Source organism: Pocillopora verrucosa, chromosome 8, assembly GCF_036669915.1.
Source record: "Pocillopora verrucosa isolate sample1 chromosome 8, ASM3666991v2, whole genome shotgun sequence".
Lineage (NCBI taxonomy): Eukaryota > Metazoa > Cnidaria > Anthozoa > Scleractinia > Pocilloporidae > Pocillopora > Pocillopora verrucosa.
In genome coordinates, this window is record NC_089319.1 from 14513738 (window position 1) to 14528605 (window position 14868).

Here is a 14868-nt window from a genome sequence, read left to right on the forward strand (position 1 = left end):
CATAAGTATCACAAAATAGAATTGCAATAAAATGATAAAATTATTTATAAAATAATTCAAATAGTATGCACGCTCTGATTGGCCTTAAAACCATTTTACATGAGTGTATGTAAACATGGTTTTTGTTCCTCTTTCATTAGTTATTTTTTAAAAGAAATGTAAAATGGTTTCCTTGTTTACATAGCCTGATGTAAACACTTGGGAGGTTGGGAGAACACTTGATAAGCTGGAAACCACTCCACTTTGCGTCATGGTTTCCTATGCTTATCTCGTCTTCTCCCAACCTCCCTTGTGTTTATATCAGGCTATGTAAACATGGATACCATTTTACATTTCTTCATTATAACTAACAGACAAAATTAAAATAAGTGTAGGTAATCATTGTTGGAGACCAGAGGATTGGGGAACAATAAGGTTTTTTAGCTAGCCCCTTTGAATTATTATTATGTTACTATTATAATTATTACTTTTAATATGATTACTAATGTTACCACTTAATTATTGGTTTTTATGCAGGATTTCTTGAATTTTGCTTTTTTTGAAGTGGTGGGGTTTTGAAATTTTGGCAATTTTGTAAATATTTGAAAACTATGTAATTTTGTATTGATGAATGTGAATTTTATTCAACAGATATTAGATGTTAAACTAGAATTCTCTGTTGTGGAAAAGCTGGATGTTCCAAAGATTTTTGATAAGTATCCTTTGAGCAATTTTTAAATCAATTTTGATCCAACTCTCAAACAGAAATTCTGAAGTTACAGTGATGGACCTGTTGGTTTTTGTAAGTCTCATCGTTTTTTAAAAATCACGTCTTGTTGAAGATATGGCAATTCCAAATGGAGCTATGTATCTAAATGTAGGAGTGGTTAAAGATAGTCAATTGCATTTTAGTGTAGTAAATTTTAATTCCCACCTAACTGACCACCATTGTACAAAGTATGATTGCAAATATTGAATTTAAATTGCTGTATAGTTGTCCTAACATGTAAAATTAATCAAATCATAGTTAACCAAGGGGAAAAAGAGTATAGGATGGCCTTAACGTAGACAAGATATTTTGGAGCTTGTATTCAACCAACCAAACACTCATCTACTGGTAAACTACTCCAAGGACATTATTGCCACCAGCTTTCAAACTTAAGATCTTGTGCCAAAGTGATAAAAAGCAAACTTATTTAATAGCATTTCTGTTTTTAAATGTTTTTGTGAAGGGTAACCCATCCAGAAAAAGGTAGAAGGGATTTCATGAAGGGTCCTTGCTTTCTCTACTACTACAAGTGGGAGTAGAGAGGAAAAATATATTAGTTGTAATTGCAACAGAGGAGACAGTTGCCCTACCCATCAATGGGATCTGCAACATCCTAAACATCTTGGTGAAACAAGGAGACAACTAGATTCTGAGAACACCTTTGTAGTGTAGAAAGGAATGAAGGATGCATCTGAGCCTGTTGCGAGACAATTTAATCTCCCTAATCATTCTCAGCATCATTTGGCAGTCTGCAGCCTTTCCTAATGTCTGGGCACTTTGGAAAGCTGCAAAACTGTAGAACAAAAATTTATCTTTCAGATTGGCACTCTTAATCCCCATGGTATCAATGAATACTTTCATTCAACTATTTTATTCTTGTTTTTTTTGTTGCCATGTTCTCACCAATACTGTTACTCCATTTTCTACATGTAAACACAGTCATAGGAACCACAATTCCTCCATTCATTGTGATGAAGGGCTAATGCTCAAAACATCAGCTTTAAAACTCTTTACAGTAGCCAATTTCCATCATCAACTCAGGTGATAAAACCAAGTAATCTTCTTATACTCCCCCACATGGCACCAAAGTTTCTTTAGAAGCTTACCCCCTTTATTAATTTTGCAAGTAGCTGTACATTTGACAACTGGTCATGATTGCTTCAGTGCAAGTTGTGAAGTTATCTTAGATACTTTTCTCAATTGTTTTTGCAGTAAAATACTGGCTGTTTTCCTTATTGGGGACCATTGCAAAAGTATTTCCTGAGTGCATGATCAGCCATTCAGATGATCTTGTTAAGCATTATGTCAGTGTCCTAAATTTAGAGGTACCTTCAAGGTTCCTTTATGTTATTTTATCTTTTTCTTTTTGATTTATGTTTGCTCAAAATTGTTATGCATTAAATATATTATATATATGTGTGTATATATACATACATAATAATGTGCATACATAATACACATACATATGTATATATGCATTGGAAACAAATTCTATATCTATTGAAAAAATGAGGATGACACATTTACCATAGAAGAGTTAGGAGTCCTCCTTGTTTCACTCCAATTCCTTAACAACAATTTATAATTATTCTCTTTTTGGGTATAGAACAAATTTGTTTTTTTTCGGTATCTTGTGTACATTGTACACTTTTTCAGAACTTTTACTTATCTTCTTGTGAGGAATTTTGGAGATAATACATTTTCTTATTGGATTGAATGCGATAGTTTTGGGCCTTTCAAAGCCAACTGCTTCTTTTCCACTGAGGTTGCTATGTTGATTAGAGATATGCAGAGTACAAATCAAAATTGTACTTTACACTTTTTAGGCAAAGTAGATTAATTACTTGGTAGGCTGTTTTAAGGGTTTATTGCTTATAGCTAACTCTAATAGGCTCAGCTCACCTGTGAAATGTTTTTCTATCAATTGACAGTTGTTTCCAAATACAGCTAACTTTGACACATCAGCATGTATCTCATGCTTAGTTACTTGATGTTCTATTTCCTTCCTATTAAATAATCACTGAAAGTTAATTTTTTCCTCTTTTAACTTTTCCCCAAATTTGACTGTGACTTTGTACAATAATGGGACCCAAGGCATTTAAACCAAGCTGTTGGTGTAATTTAGCACTGTTTTGAAAGAGATTAAAGGTGATGAAGAAAGGTAAAGAGGTATACAAGGGTATACAAGAAACTCAGTTTTTCTGTTTAATCAATTACGATTGCAGATGACAAGAAAAACCAAAAAGCCAGATATGCTCATCATTGCAGGATGCCTTAGGGGTTTGACATCCTATCTTACAAACTTCACACAATCTATTTCTGAAGGTAAATCCGGAAACACTTTGTTGTCTTGCATAACTCCTTCCTTGCTCTATTACCTGGAAGTAGTAGTGTGCTTATAACTTCAAGAGTTACAATGGGTGGAGCTGTATTTTTGGAAAGTTTGAGAAGACAGAAGCATCAAATGCTACTCAATAATGTTTATCCTTTTTTTCATTCAGTCAATAGAATTCTTGTGCATACAGCCAGGCATCTTTTCTACTATTACCCAAGGACTTTTCTCTTTTTTCTCTTTCTCCATTCAAAATATAGTTTGAAATGCAGACAGATAGCAAAGGATCACCATGTGAAACTAAATTCAGGCAATCTGTATGCAATTAAAATTCAAGGACCATGACGTTTTGCTACAAAAAACACTCCAGGAGTCTTTTATGATGACATATTAAAATTAGCTATTCATGCTTTGGCAGGCTAAAGAATTCAGTTCAAAAATACATTTTTGTTAGTAACTCGTGCATTTTAATATTTTACAAAAATTTTTCTTGAAGCTGTAGTTGAAATGGTATTGACTAGTTTGACATGAAAAAGAAAAAAATCCAAAAAAATGGCCCCTGATAGTCAACTGTAACCTTAATCATCATTTTATACTGGAAAATGAGTGCTCAAATGAACACATCTTATTTCCTTGAATAAGTGCTCACACCTTGGATGCATTCTCATGGAAATAGGTTAGGTCAAGCTAAGTCCCTCCAACCCACATAAGATAATCCCATCTTTCTCAGAAACAGTCCAATTTTTGCTATCTAAACTATCTCATTAACCACTCTATGGACCTCATATCAAAATGACATGATTTTAAGGACTGAATTTAATGATTAATTTCTGCTTTGTTCCAAGGTTCCAAGTATGCCAAAGATATTTACACCTATGCAAGAATGGCAATCAATCCACAAGTATGTCCTCTGAATCTTATATTTAAATAGTGGCTAACATTGTGGGTACTGTTTATTAGGGAACCTTGTTCTGTTAGAAGTCCCATTTGTGAGGAAGTGGCAACAGTTAGGATTACAGTTGTAGTTGTTCGAGGCTTCAGAGACCAAGACTGAGTGAGAAAGTTGGCCAGAGTGCACACCTCACTTTTCTTAAGATTAATTTATGTGATATTGAGAATATTGTTTTTTAGGTTAGGGCTACCCTTTTAAAAGTGTGATCTAAGTCTTAGTGTATCAGGAAACTTTTGGTGTGTTTCATGGGGCCAACATCAGGGTATGAGTTTGAGATGGACCTTAAAAGATAAAGACAGGATGCTGACTCAAAAATTGTCCATATACCCTGAAACACTAAATCAAGACAACAGAACAGGACTGTTTTTTATCTGTTTGTTGAATGCTTTCAAATGAGTTCTGTATCAGCATGCGAAATATTGACTAGAATTTAGTGTTCAGGTATGTCCTCAGAATTGTAGGCACTCCATGGACTTTGTTCCATTTATCTTAAATGCTTTTCTTTGCTTTGAGAATACATGTACCTTTTAAATGTTGGGTACAGCTATTTAATGGCAGTGCAGAAGTTATCAGGAGAGTTGGCACTGCCTCTAAGAATATCCTGATGAAATTTGCTCTTGCATTTGATAAGGTGTATCACTCTTTTAGGCTGCTTATAAGGAGACCAGGCAGGTTCACAGGTAGTCCTGCAAGATTTCCTAAGTAAACCATCAGGTTCATCTATTATTTGACCTCTTAAGTCAATCACAGGCACCCCTTACCTTCTGTTCAAAGAGCAGCACATATTTATAGATACACTGCTATAAAATGTTCTTTCAAAAACTCATTAATAATTCATAAGCCCATTAACCTATCAAATGGTAGATAATACATCACATGCAGTGACTTTATATCGATAAACCTCATCCTTATTAGTATGCGGTGTTTTATCAGATATAAAGACACTGCACGTGACTTATGAATATTAATTAATTATCAACACAGAAACTGACACAACAAATGGTGGGAACATATTTAATGTTCTTTCAACAAATTTCACACAGTAAATTTACTTTTGCACCAAATTAATAGTACAGTTGTGAAATACACATCTGGAAAAATTCTCTATTCCATTTGTACAGTTATCTGTTAAAGGCATATTAGACAATACATCATCACAATGTTTTTCTCGTATGCTAATTTCTAACGTTCACAAAAGCATAATTGTTATGAACTCTCTTGACACACGCTTTTCCAAGAATGTTTTTGAAGCCGTTCAAAAAACTTGCAGCACGTGTTTTATCGGGTCAAAAACCACAAAAAACATAAAACAGCCACATAAAACACTCCCGCTCGTTTTTTAAACATTACTTAAAACACCCCAAGAAGAATTCACATCGGATGATGCAAAGACTTGCTCAAAGTTCATGGCATCAAGATTTTTTCAAAATATCTCTGAATTGTAGTTTTGATACTTAGTTAGCATATACAATGTGTACTTTTCTGGTTTTCTTCAGGGATTTTAGTTTCATGTCAGCAATTTTGGTTAGATTTGATAGCCAGTAGAAGTAACTTATTTTATTTCATTTACTTGTGTTGTTTTCCTGAAATGTGATTTGTCCCATTGTTATCAACTTACCAGGAGTAATGCTTGCCTTCAGGGTCTTTACATAGGGTATGACAAACTGTGAAATGTCCAATCCTATTTTATTATGTTGATGTTACTTCTAGTGCTAAGTAAGAAAATGCTTAAAATCTTTCTATGATTTTAGGTCAGTCTTAGTCGCTATGAAGTACCAAAAGGTAGGTTTAAGTGAACTTTTTAGTTTGTGTTCAAAAGATCTGACCATCAGTTTCTTGTGTTACCGCCAGTTGAGTGACAGACAATCAAGCTCCATTTACACAAACCTTCAGAGAAAGCCAAAAAAAGTCTAGAGTTACTAGAGGATCAATTTTTTGGGAAACAGCATCAAGCCAACTATATTTCATAATTATTTACCTTGAATAAATGGAGGAAACCTTATCCTTATGTCATCGGCATCCACTTGCATAGGAAAAAAATTAATCTTATGTGGCTGTTAATTGAAATAAGTTTGTAGCTATACATCTTTTAATTAATAACAACATGAGTTATGATTTTAAACTGGTGCTATATGGGTGGGAGAGTACAACAAGGCAATTAATTATTATCAACTGAGTTCATAACATAAATTGGCCACAGTGAAGAGTTTCAAAGCTGACATTTTGAGTGTTTGCCCCAGGACAGAGCAAATAAAAAAGCTCTGACGAAGGGCTAATGCTTGAAACGTCAGCCTTGAAACTCATTACAATGGCTAATCTATGTTATCAACTCAGTTTATAATACTAATTTAAATTACCCTGTTTGACTTAAGTGACATATTTGTTGCCAATCAACTTTGACCTTTAGCAAAAAAATATATAGCAAATTAACTTTGACTTTTAGTGAAACAACTTATAGCAAAACAACTTTGTAATGAGACTCTAAAATCCGTGATTATTCAGGATGTTGTCTATAGACTAGTTTTCACTGTCAACTGGGCCTAACATGCTTGTCAAGCATCTACGTCAGCTCAGGTAATATATTGGTAGATGTACAACAAACTGCACCATTTCTGTTGTATTTGCAGCTGGGCTTCACCTGTTTGCTAAACATGCAGCTCAATTCAAGGAGTATATTTCCAAAGACTATGAGGTTGGTTTTTTCCTTTAATTTTGCACTTATAATGACTTAAAAATGACCAAAAATTTGATGATACAATGTATGGGGAGAAGTCAGTTTTTCTTGGTTAGTTAAATAGAGAATAATACATGGGCACATGTGGATATGGAATTTCTCTTTGAATGTTTAACTTGATAGCTCACAAGTGAGCACAGTGAATGAGTAAGATGTTGAGTTGAACACAAGAAGAGAAATATCATCCACAAGCAACCATGTATTATTTTGAATAAAGGGGTAAGTTTCTAAAGAAACTGTGGTGCTGCGTCGGTGGGAGAGTATAGCAGGTAATTTAGTGTTAACAACTGGGTTGATAATGTAAATTAGCCACCGTAAAGGGTAAAAAAGCTGACATTTCGAGCATTAGCCCTTCGTCAGAGCAATTGGTGAAGGGCTAACACTCGAAACGTCAGCTTTTTTACCCTTTACGGTGGCTAATTTACGTTTTCAATCCAGTTGTTAACACTAAATTACCATGTATTATTTTGTTTATCATATAAACACAATAGCCCTTTACTGACAAGAAAAGTCAACTTTATTAATGAATGAAAATAAAAGCATGGACAATCCCCGAATATAAAAAGTGTGTTAGTGCTAAAGCTCATGATGAATAAAATGCATTGACACACTTCCAAGACAAACAATGGGTGTAATTTTCAACACACAAAATTCTCCGTTATTGACTTGGTCCTTACCAATAGAAGAAATCTTTCAGGTACAAGGCCAACATTGGCCTGAGGCAAATCTTCTAGTAGTTGATTTTCATTTTCAGCAACGAGAAATGCCATCGCCAAAGCTACTGAATATGTAACTTTCGGTTTTTCTTTCTGCATCTTGGTTTTATTCCCCCTCTAGGAAAGTTTAAACATCGCTGTCTGTAAGGGATATGAATTTTTCAGTGTTTTAGGAGCCAGAATCCGAAAATATTGTGACAAACAACCTTGGATTGAGAATGGTGAAGGCTTTGCCATTCATTCATCAACCTGATTGAGTGGCGGGAAAGGCGAGTGACATGTCAGCAGCTGATTGGCAATATCAAACACACATGAAAAAGTACAATATTTTTTCATGTGTGTTGTTACAGCTTTTCTCAGGGCTGGAAATCCTTGTTTAGCACCATAGTTTTTATGATAAATCTCTTTCTTGAGCCAAATGAAATGAATGATGAACCAGAGTAGTTGTGGCCACAAATGTTTAGATTGTCACAAGATTTCCTGGTATAAATATTTGACCCATGAGAGTGAAATAGAGGGTGTATGTACGATGTATTATATACTATGCATAACACTGTATGGATTTACTAAAACATACCCAAGAGGATAACGAACTTAACTTTAATTTTTGTGTTGGCTGAAACCTCTACCTAGCCATTTGCTTTTGATACTCACCTGCTTTTTACCTACAGAAAATCAGCTCACTGCATGTAATTCTTACTGTTGATTATGCAAGGTAGTCTGTAACAATATCGGCTAAAAAGGTGTCTACAGAGTAGTACCTTTCAACTAAAGATGCCACCTTTTGACACAAAGCTGCCAAGAAGTTATTCTCCAGTCCCTAAGCCCTATCTATTTGCTAGCCTAAACATCAATCCACCCCTGAATTTATCATGGCCCTCTTTTTTTGAAGGCAGTGATTCTGCCCTCAAGCAAACCTAACAGGCTTCTTTCTGTAACTCCAGATTACTGGGTAAGAAAGCCATCTAGGAAAATGAATTGTGCTAGTGGCTTACACTCCACTTTTGTATCTGTGATACAAAATTTTGGATTACTGTTTGACACTCATCACATCCATTTGGATCACTTGTGATCTTTGCAATCTGTTTGACTCTCACCAGTGTAATTTATATACAAATCACACCAATTTATGCTCTAAATTGCATCTTTTTCCAGCCAATAAGGCAGCTTTACCAAAACATGACAACTAAAAATACTTGTTATGAGCAACTGAATTTTGTGATTTCAAAATAGATGTCATAAAGTAGTAATTGAAATGACTGAGTGCAATTTTGGTTTGAAATTGCACACATAAGAGTTTGGACCTAACAGCATTCCAATCAGTTCAATTACCATTATAAATCCATTTGCTCTATGGATATAACCTGTGAACCATGCGGTACCATCTAATGTACACAATAAATGTATTTGACAATCAAGCCTCAACTTGCAATGAGAAACTTTGTGTTCCAGTCACCAATTATGTTACAGATCGGTTATTGTAAAAACCTTTCAAGAGGTGTCTCACTTGCTCTTATTTCTAAGAGTGCTCCCCATCAGCCGGAAGTGATTGGCTGTATTGCCAAACCCAAAGTGAAGGTTTTTTGTAAAGTTCACTTTATTAGGTTGGCAATGTAGAAATTTTTGCACTCTGTTTCTTGGAATTAAACTCAATTGGCATGTGTCGACTGTCAATTAACTTCAGCCAGTGTTGACAGAAATTTTCTTTCCTGCAGAAAGTGGTAATTATTTTAAAAGTTAATGCTTGCCTTGTTTGTAATATAGTGGGATGCTAGTTTCCGTTCGAATTAAGATGGTCAAAAGAGATATCTCATATCTTTCGCTAAATACACCTTAAATAAAGGTGACATACAATTGAAATGTATTTTGCTAAGATGCTGATCTACTCTAATCAGGTGATTTATGAAGAATTTTACCGTTGGTGCAAGCATCACAACAAGGAAATAACTTATGCTGCATATGCTGCAATGGAAGCATTTTTCCAACAGGTGTGATATTAGGTCACTGAGTATTACAAAAAAAAATGGTTTGAAGCTGAGGGATGATTACATCCCTAGTGGATATCATTATCAGGACTACCCTCACTTAGACCGTCAGACTACACAATCAATTAAGTAGTGGTAGCTACAGTTGTACCATTTTGCCCACTATTATGTAGAGTTGACATTTTGTTATTGTTGTGAGGAGTGGGCCCATGGGCAACCAGTATCCTCCTTTCACCACCTTAGTCATGTTTAAAATTCTTGTCCAGATGTACTTTATTTCTATGTATACTAAATGCTTCCATAAGAGGACATATGCATACCTACATGCATCACTTCTGTTTGACTATTATTGCTGGTAAATCCTATTTGTAGTTGATGTAATTTTGATTACTGTTTGATCTCCTCATTAGATTTCCCTCTACTTTGTTGGAAGGCATGGAGACAAATCTGACCTAGCCATGTTCATGGTGAGAGTTTTTCATGTTCATTGCACATTGTTTTTCACACATCAATTTCCAGTTTTGCCTCCTGAGAACTTGGCGATAAATGAAAATTACTGGTATTGTAAATTTTTTTTGGTCAAAGGGGATGTAAAATAATTATTGGTGTCTTTTCGATATGGATGATGGGCCAACTAATTTTTTGTTAGGCAAAATTCTTTTTGTCACCAAACAGCATAAATCCTTCATTAAAAAAAAAAATCTTCACACCAGTAAAAGTTTGGTTATGCTTTTTTTTTTATGAATGTACTCAGTCATTTTCTCCTAGTACCCTTTGTGACCTGTGGGTTTCATTGGCTTATGTCATATTTTCTAAGCAGTGTAAAACTGTGCTTACATACCCTTCAATCCAAAGGGAATTAGTCAATACAGGGCAGGAAACTTAGGCGGGTGTCTACAAAACGAAGACCGAAGACCGAAAATCGAAGACCCTAATTTTTTTGCCCGAATAAGGCACGGACAGTTAAAAAACCAAGCCAAAGCGTTCCTCAGTGCAAACAGATGTGAAAATAATGGGAATCTTCGTTTTGTAGAAAAGACCCCTGAATCTACAAAACGAAGACTCTTACTAAAACGCTTTGTTAGACCCCAATTGACACGAAATCAAGGGGGTCTTCGTTTTGTAGAAAAGACCCCCTGAATCTGCAAAACGAAGACCCTCGCTAAAACACTTTGTCAGATGCCAATTGACGCGAAATCAAGGGGTCTTTGTTTTGTAGAAAAAAACCCGTGAATCTATAAAACGAAGACCCTCGCTAAAAATGCTTTGTGTGATGCCCATTGACGCGAAATAATTGAGGTCTTTGTTCGTATAAGGGACCGCTGTGTGAATCTAAAAAAAAAATAGACCCCTGTTAAAGCGGGTTGTGAGTGAGCAAAAAATTAAAAGAGCGGGCGCGTTATTTGGTCTTATTTGGAAACGAATATACGATTTTTTTTTCGCTTTAATATAGAAACGATTTTCTTCATTTGCAAACCTTTTTTAAGTTGGAACTCTTGTAAATTTCTCACGTTCAGTCCGGAACCCGAAGAAGTAATTTACATTTTACCGGAAGTACCAACTTTGACAGCAACTGACACAAGCCAAACACTCTCTGGAGAAAAAACACAAATGAAACAATTTTTAATATTTCTAAACTATTTTCTGTACACTGTACACTGTACACTGTCCGATTTTCTTATAAAAATCGACGAGTATGACAGTCTTGGATTTCAAGAATTGGTTTCTCATGCAGCCACAGAGATAATAAGTGGCCTAGCGTATCTGCACCAAACAGGGATCGCCCACAGAGATCTCAAAACGGCGAACATTTTAGTTAGCAACCAACACTACAGCTTTATGTCAGTAGAGTCGCAAGATTTACATGAAATTTATCATGAAAGGCCAATTGTCTATAAGCTGACTGATTTTGGTGAAAGTTGGTCACTATTTATTCAGACGCAGTTACTCATTAGCTCCAAGGCCACCACTGTTGATCGAGGGACAGTGGTCTACACGTCACCAGAGCTTCTGGTTGAAGAAAAGTGCTTAACGAAGGCTTCTATCGCAGATCTAATAATTACAGACGTTTGGGCGCTGGGGATGGTCATCTTTACGCTGCTTAACCAAAGCCTTAAAAGTCCTTACATCTCAGAAATGCGGGCAGAAGGTGTAAGGACTCAGGAGCAGCTGAAGAAGTTCATAACCAAACTTTTACGGAAAGAGGAACTACCACAACACAACAAAAAGTATGACATTGATTGTGCTACTGTTTGGTTTGCATTAGAGGAAGTTTTCCGAGGTTGCCTTAATTTTAACGGAGAGAAACGCTTGTCCCTACAAGAGGCAGCCCAAATTTTAGCCAGGCGTCACGACAGATTTTCAATGGACTTTCAGGTCATAACCTTAGGGTTAGCCAAGCAACTGCTCTTGAGCATTTTGATCAAAAGGTTGCTGTAGATTTCCAAGAGCAGGTGAAGTCCTTACAACCGAACGTTATGCCAATAAACGATGGAACCAACGCCTGCATATTCCTGTCGATTGGCGTTGTTGAAAGCATTATCCAGGAACTTGAAAGGGAGGTCTTCGAAAAATTACCAACAGCAGTGGAATCCATCTTTATTTATCTTTAGTTCTTTATCTTCTCAATCACCTTACTGCCATTCAGAGAAAAGCAAGTCTGCAAACCGAGGGAGTAGTTCAATTTGAAGTTGCAAGTACAGGGGCCAAGAATGGAACAGTGCAGGTCTCTGTTTATAGGGATCATGCAACTTGTGTTTGTGGATGGTATAAGTATGATAAAGTCTGCAAGCACTCCCTAGCAGTAGCCTCTTTCAAAGCAATTATGACAGACCATCTTAATTTCATCAGAAAGAAATCAAGTAAAGTTAGTAAAAGAACAGCTCTTGCTGAGCACGATGTGCAGAAAGCAACGGCAGGAAAAAAAAAGGAGGAAAGAACAAATATGGCTATCGACCTGCAAGGGGCAAGACACAGCCAAGCTCGAGCAGATCTACGGAAACAGCTACCACTTTGGGGCCATTATACTCAGAGATACACCATAATGAAAACAAATTTGAGTTGATGTTTCTCGTAGAAGGTGCGAAGAGGTGCAAATCGTGCCATCTGGACTTTTGTCATAGGAAGAAGGTCATTCCATTCGATGTTATTTTTCCTACAGAGAGCGATGGATGTATCCCATCAATGGAGATTGGTCTAATTGCAAGCCATCCCAACGGAAGACAGTCAGATACTATCATGCCTCGATGAAGTGCCTGATAAGCAGATTCCCATACTTTACTGCAGATTACATTCGCATACCCAGTGACGTTGAGGAGAGTCTTTGCGATTCCCATAAAAACTATCTTGCAAATGAATTTGGGATAACCTTTGATTAAATTTTCCTTCATCCAGAGCATGTCACACTGTGTATGCATCAGGATTGAGCACATCCAAGCGAACAAAGATAGATGGATAGTTTGCATGTGCATGTTCACTATGCTCAATAACGCTAAAAGCTAACTGCCAAACACATTCGCTTGTGGATTACTATTTGTAGCAAAAATTTCATGGGTAATCTATTACTTTTTATATGCAAGAAATGTAGTAATTGTGCCGCCAGCTGTTGCAGTGTCACCGGTCTTGTAAAATTACATTGAACGAGGAAAACTGTAAATTTTGATTTTGATTGGTTTGATTTGAGTATGTGTATGCAAGTTGTCAAGGATGCTGAGGTTTCTGCATACTGTGCCTCAATTTTTAACACTTTCAAATAAGGATTCTTAAAACTGACAGGTTATAGCTGAATATAAAAAGACAGTATAAAAATTGCACATATTTTGTAAAGGAAGTTTTGTTCTGTGCATTCTTGCGTGACTTAATACTGATCCTAATATAATTGGCTGAATAGGCCTTATACATTAGGTTATGTGCTCATATTTTGCAAAGCTTTGTTTTGGTGCACCACTCTCAACCTGCTGGCAAAATGTGTACTTTGAAAGCGAGCTACTAAGACGAGATATTTCGAAGGAACACGAGTACCATTTTTTCCCTGTAATTGCTGTTAGAATAATAACCCAGTAAATGAGGATTGCAGCCATTTTTTCTAGTATGAATTAGTTCCTCGTATATTCTAGCTTGTGTCAATAGTAGGGAGAACACGCATGCCTGTATACATACTGTATACGTACTTATACATCACTGCAAATGTGATACAGGGGATTTCAATTTCACTATAATTTGATAATTAGCACATCGTTGTTTACTTTAGTTTCTGTTAATGTTTTTAAATAGGAATGAGTATTTAAAATGTTGTTAATTTTATCAGGAATCGAAGACATTTCCCTGTGTATAGTTTCTATAATTCCAGAATTGCATAACCACAAATAAAACAATATTTTATTCTTTTTGTGTCTAACTTTCATTGCCAAAGGGAACTATCCAATTGAGGGTATTCATTTTGTATATTCACACGGTCATTTCGAATTCTACAAAACGAAGACCCTAATGATTTTGTGTCATTTGGAGTCTGACAAGGCGTTTTAGCAAGGGTCTTCATTGTAAAGATTCAGGGGGTTTTTTCTACAAAAGGAAGACCCCCTTGATTTTGGATCAGTTGGCGTCTGACAAAGCGTTTTAGCTCTGAAATCATGACCCCGTCGGGCAGCACATACCCCTATAGGCAATGTATAGGAGTCCCCCCCCTTCCCTGGGGTCTGACAAAGTGTTTTAGCAAGGATCTTCGTTTTATAGATTCAGGGGGCTTTTTCTACAAAACGAAGACCCCATTGATTTCACGTCAATTGGCGTCTGACAAAGCGTTTTAGTGAGGGTTGTTGTTTTATAGATTCAGGGGGTCTTTTCTACAAAACGAAGACCCCCTTGATTTCGCGTCAATTGGGGTCTAACAAAGCGTTTTATTAAGGGTCTTCGTTTTGTAGATTCAGTGGGTCTTTTCTACAAAACGAAGATCCCTGTTATTTTCACATCTGTTTGCACTGAGGAATGCTTTGGCTTGGTTTTTTAACTGTTCGTGCCTTATTTGGGCAAAAAAATTAGGGTTTTCGTTTTTCGGTCTTCGGTCTTTGGTCTTTGGTCTTCGTTTTCTACACACCCAACTTAGGCTCCCCCAAATGTTTGGAATGTGTAACTTACCCTTTTGAACAAGGAAAATGATGAGCTCACTTGTTCAAACCTATTACCAAAAGTGAGCAATACCAGTAAACCTTTAATCTTACCTGACTTTGGACATAATTATACAATGTTATTAGTAATTGTCAATATATTTTCTATCTGTACTTCCATGAAAATAAGTACTGCTTCCAAATAGTAAGATACATGTAAATTTCATTTTTTGTTATTTACATGAGTCTAATTTTGTTTTTAGGGCTGGCCATATTTTTTTTTTGTCATGTGAATCCCA

The 14868-nt window shown here is 36.0% G+C and overlaps 1 protein-coding gene across 1 annotated transcript in view; it reads left to right on the forward strand.

The window, feature by feature from the left end:
- Nucleotides 1-14868, forward strand: part of LOC131786209 (DNA-dependent protein kinase catalytic subunit) — a 257393-nt gene that overhangs the window by 14769 nt on the left and 227756 nt on the right. The window contains exons 5-13 of the mRNA XM_066170894.1: nt 631-695; nt 1053-1096; nt 1961-2073; nt 2974-3073; nt 3926-3981; nt 5784-5814; nt 6660-6724; nt 9378-9470; nt 9878-9934. Coding sequence (XP_066026991.1) covers nt 631-695; nt 1053-1096; nt 1961-2073; nt 2974-3073; nt 3926-3981; nt 5784-5814; nt 6660-6724; nt 9378-9470; nt 9878-9934 — 624 coding nt within the window. The remainder of the gene's footprint in view (nt 1-630; nt 696-1052; nt 1097-1960; nt 2074-2973; nt 3074-3925; nt 3982-5783; nt 5815-6659; nt 6725-9377; nt 9471-9877; nt 9935-14868) is intronic.